At 58.4% G+C, this 4404-nt stretch overlaps 1 protein-coding gene across 1 annotated transcript; it reads left to right on the top strand.

The window, feature by feature from the left end:
- The first annotated feature begins 311 nt into the window (after positions 1-311).
- Positions 312-4397, top strand: Klf4 (Kruppel like factor 4). Its single transcript, XM_031377442.1, has 5 exons — positions 312-948; positions 1065-1185; positions 1829-2813; positions 2923-3087; positions 4214-4397. Exons 1-5 carry the CDS (start codon positions 944-946, stop codon positions 4387-4389), a joined length of 1452 nt encoding a protein of 483 aa, XP_031233302.1. The 5' UTR covers positions 312-943; the 3' UTR covers positions 4390-4397.
- The last annotated feature ends 7 nt before the right edge of the window (positions 4398-4404 follow it).

The following is a 4404-nucleotide window of genomic DNA, read 5'->3' as shown; positions in this document are numbered from 1 at the left end:
CGGGCTCCCAGCGCCGGAGCCGCCAGAGCCGCCGGAGCCGCCACTGCCGCGGGAGCCGCCACTGCCGCCGGCGTCAGCTCGGCTCCAGCCCGCCAGCTGCCGGGCTGGCGTCACGGCCCGGCCCCGCCCCGCCCGTGCCCCTCCCTCGCCCCCGCCCCCACGTGCGCGGAGTTTGTTTATTTAGCTGCCATGGCAACGCGCGGGGGGGGCTGCGGGAAGGCGGGGAGAAGAAAGGCAGGGGGCGGGGCCTGGCGGCGCAGCCCCGCGCCACAGGGAGGAGGCGGGGAGCGAGCGAGCGAGAAGTTATAAGTAAGAAGCGCGCGGCGGCCGCCGGCAGTTCCCCGGCCGAGAGAGCGAGCGCGGCTCCGGGCGCGCGGGGAGCAGAGGCGGTGGCGGGCGGCGGCGGCACCCGGAGCCGCCGAGTGCCCCTCCCCGCCCCTCCGGCCCCCCACCCAGCCACCCGCCCGTGACCCGCGCCCATGGCCGCGCGCACCCGGCACAGTCCCCAGGACTCCGCACCCCGCGCCACCGCCCAGCTCGCAGTTCCGCGCCACCGCGGCCATTCTCACCTGGCGGCGCCGCCCGCCCACCGCCCGGACCACAGCCCCCGCGCCGCCGACAGCCACAGTGGCCGCGACAACGGCGGGGGACACTGCTGAGTCCAAGAGCGTGCAGCCTGGCCATCGGACCTACTTATCTGCCTTGCTGATTGTCTATTTTTATAAGAGTTTACAACTTTTCTAAGAATTTTTGTATACAAAGGAACTTTTTTAAAGACATCGCCGGTTTATATTGAATCCAAAGAAGAAGGATCTCGGGCAGTTTGGGGGTTTTGGTTTGGGGTTTTGTTTCTAAAGTTGTTTTTAAATCTTCGTTGACTTTGGGGTTCGGGGACCCCTCTCTCCGCTTCGGACTCCGGAGGACCTTCTGGGCCCCCACATTAATGAGGTAAGTGGGATGCTGGGCTTGGGAACAGAAAGGGGTGAGGACTGGTGGGAAACTTCGGAGCAGTGGCCAGGGTGTCCCCTGACTCCTGGTCCCTGTGCGCCCCGCCCGGCCCGCAGGCAGCCACCTGGCGAGTCTGACATGGCTGTCAGCGACGCTCTGCTCCCGTCCTTCTCCACGTTCGCGTCCGGCCCGGCGGGAAGGGAGAAGACACTGCGTCCAGCAGGTGCCCCGACTAACGTGAGTGTGGCGCCTAGTGCCCTGTAGACGTCTGCAGATGGGGTGGGGTGGATGGGCAGAATCCGGGAGTCACCGAGAGCCACTGGTTAGGATAAGAATTGCCCTCTTTTGGAACTCTACAGCCTTCACAAGGTGGCTCCTCGGCCCTTGAGTCGGCCTTAAGTGCGTGTGGTCCCGGCACCGCGATACCGCCAGGGGCGCACGGCGTTTCCCCAACCGGTCTCTGGGGCGTCCGGACCGTGGGGCGGGCGCACTCAGGCCACTATATTGTAGGTAGACAAGGCTCGAGACCCTTTGGGCCGGAGTGATCATAGCGCGTAGGCGACCGGTGGCTATGGTGCTTGGGGAGAAAGCCACAGTGTCCCAATTCCGTGGGCGGCTGGAGCGTCCCTGGGATCTGGCGGGGAAGAGAACTGGGCTGACGGAGTTACCCGCACTAGCTCGCAGTAGACGAACACACCACTTCGTACCCTGGTGTTAGCTGAGATTGCAGTCCTGGCCCCTGGAGTCCCCGAGGCTGCCTTCCTGTCCTGTCCAGTTCCTAGGGCAGGGTGTTGGTGTGCTTCACTCACCACGCCAATATTAGGGGTGATAACAGAGAGCTACAACTTAACAGTTTCTCTCTCCCTGCCTGTTCTTGCAGCGTTGGCGTGAGGAACTCTCTCACATGAAGCGACTTCCCCCACTTCCCGGCCGCCCCTACGACCTGGCGGCGACGGTGGCCACAGACCTGGAGAGTGGTGGAGCTGGTGCAGCTTGCAGCAGTAACAACCCGGCCCTCCTACCACGGAGGGAGACCGAGGAGTTCAACGATCTCCTGGACCTAGACTTTATCCTTTCCAACTCGCTATCCCACCAGGAATCGGTGGCCGCCACCGTGACCACTTCGGCGTCAGCTTCATCCTCGTCTTCCCCGGCGAGCAGCGGCCCTGCCAGCGCGCCCTCCACCTGCAGCTTCAGCTATCCGATACGGGCCGGGGGTGACCCGGGCGTGGCTGCCGCCAACACAGGTGGAGGGCTCCTCTACAGCCGAGAATCTGCGCCACCTCCCACGACCCCCTTCAACCTGGCGGACATCAATGACGTGAGCCCCTCGGGCGGCTTCGTGGCTGAGCTCCTGCGGCCGGAGTTGGACCCAGTATACATTCCGCCACAGCAGCCTCAGCCGCCAGGTGGCGGGCTGATGGGCAAGTTTGTGCTGAAGGCGTCTCTGACCACCCCTGGCAGCGAGTACAGCAGTCCTTCGGTCATCAGTGTTAGCAAAGGAAGCCCAGACGGCAGCCACCCTGTGGTAGTGGCGCCCTACAGCGGTGGCCCGCCGCGCATGTGCCCCAAGATTAAGCAAGAGGCGGTCCCATCTTGCACGGTCAGCCGGTCCCTAGAGGCCCACTTGAGCGCTGGACCCCAGCTCAGCAACGGCCACCGGCCCAACACACACGACTTCCCCCTGGGGCGGCAGCTCCCCACCAGGACTACCCCTACACTGAGTCCCGAGGAACTGCTGAACAGCAGGGACTGTCACCCTGGCCTGCCTCTTCCCCCAGGATTCCATCCCCATCCGGGGCCCAACTACCCTCCTTTTCTGCCAGACCAGATGCAGTCGCAAGTCCCCTCTCTCCATTATCAAGGTCAGTGGGGGAAGGGATTGGTAGAGATGCGACTGACTGGGGAGCTTTGCTTCTGGGGATTCTCAAGACTATCCAGAATGAAGTTGACCCCACTTTCTTTACCCCCTAGAGCTCATGCCACCGGGTTCCTGCCTGCCAGAGGAGCCCAAGCCAAAGAGGGGAAGAAGGTCGTGGCCCCGGAAAAGAACGGCCACCCACACTTGTGACTATGCAGGCTGTGGCAAAACCTATACGAAGAGTTCTCATCTCAAGGCGCACCTGCGGACTCACACAGGTAAGGGAACCAGCGCTGTGGAGGGGGGTTGGTGCCTGTCTGCTCTGCAGGCTGGCTGTGGGCTCCTTAGGGCTTTCTTGGGTGCCGGGGTGTATCTATGCTCCATCTCCTGGATCACAGAGGAGGGCAGCAAACAGGCGCCTGCCTTTTTGCCCAGAAGCCTTTTGCTCAGTGGATGCTATCTGCTGCCTGAATGTGCAGTTTCTCACTGGGCCTTTAAAAGATAGGGAGTTTCCTGTGTGTGCCTGCCCCTCCTAGCCTGGTAATCAAGAAGTTATAGTTTGCAAGGCAAAAATGCAATGCGGTACCTTTAAAAGAAAAGCTTTAAATTTTCTATATTATTTTCATAGTTGTCCTCTCCTCCTCTTAGATCTACCTACCCATAACTCTATTCTGGTCTTTAGAATAGTTAGATCTCATTTATGGTCCAAGAATTTAATGGTTCCCATTGCTGGGGATTCTGGTTTAAAACTGTCCCCCTGCAAGCTGGGTATGGTGACACTCAACTTTGGAGTTACAAATACCAAAGACACTGAGTTGAAAGAATTCTGTTGATTCAAGACCAGCCTAGTCAAGAACCCCAGTCTCAAAATAACAAAAAATCTAAAGGTAGTCATTACGTGGGTAAAGTCTTCTAGATCCGTTTGTTAAAACAGCCAGAACAGCACTGCTGAAGAAATTAACCACGGGTGGCATTTTGGACCCAGGGTAGTGGCATGGGATCCTTTTACTTTCGGCAGAGATAACTCCTAATCCTGTCCATTTCCAGCGCTGGTTAGGCTCTAAAGAATGAAAACCCCATTCTGTGGGAGTGGACAGAGATTGAGAGGGTATCTGTACTAATTTTTTTTTTTTTTTTTTTGGTTGCCAACTACTGTTTCCCCATGAGTTTAAACTCATAACATATGTCATTCCTATTCATCTGAAATTCAGTATGGCCCTTCAGTGTCATAAAGACATTCCTGGATTTTTTTTTATTGTATTTTTACTTTTTTGAAAGAAGAGAGGGTGGGGCGCGCAGTGGAATTTGCTCTCTGGCTTCTCCGTTGTTTTTTTTTTTTTTAAAGGGGCTCGTTCTTCATTCTAGCCATGGCTTCATCAGCCCGTTCTCCCTTTCCCTTTACAGGCGAGAAACCTTACCACTGTGACTGGGACGGCTGTGGGTGGAAATTCGCCCGCTCTGATGAACTGACCAGGCACTACCGCAAACACACAGGGCACCGGCCCTTTCAGTGCCAGAAGTGCGACAGGGCCTTTTCCAGGTCGGACCACCTTGCCTTGCACATGAAGAGACACTTTTAAATCCCACTCAGTGGA

Source organism: Mastomys coucha, unplaced genomic scaffold (assembly GCF_008632895.1).
Source record: "Mastomys coucha isolate ucsf_1 unplaced genomic scaffold, UCSF_Mcou_1 pScaffold18, whole genome shotgun sequence".
Classification (NCBI taxonomy): domain Eukaryota; kingdom Metazoa; phylum Chordata; class Mammalia; order Rodentia; family Muridae; genus Mastomys; species Mastomys coucha.
This window is presented reverse-complemented; position numbering and strand designations above follow the sequence as displayed.

What these genes read in the sequence shown, in the direction of transcription:
- Klf4 (XM_031377442.1), top strand. An exon ending in CAGCAGGTGCCCCGACTAAC is followed by an intron (nt 1,186 to 1,828) that starts GTGAGTGTGGCG and finishes CTGTTCTTGCAG; the next exon opens with CGTTGGCGTGAGGAACTCTC. An exon ending in GCACCTGCGGACTCACACAG is followed by an intron (nt 3,088 to 4,213) that starts GTAAGGGAACCA and finishes TTCCCTTTACAG; the next exon opens with GCGAGAAACCTTACCACTGT.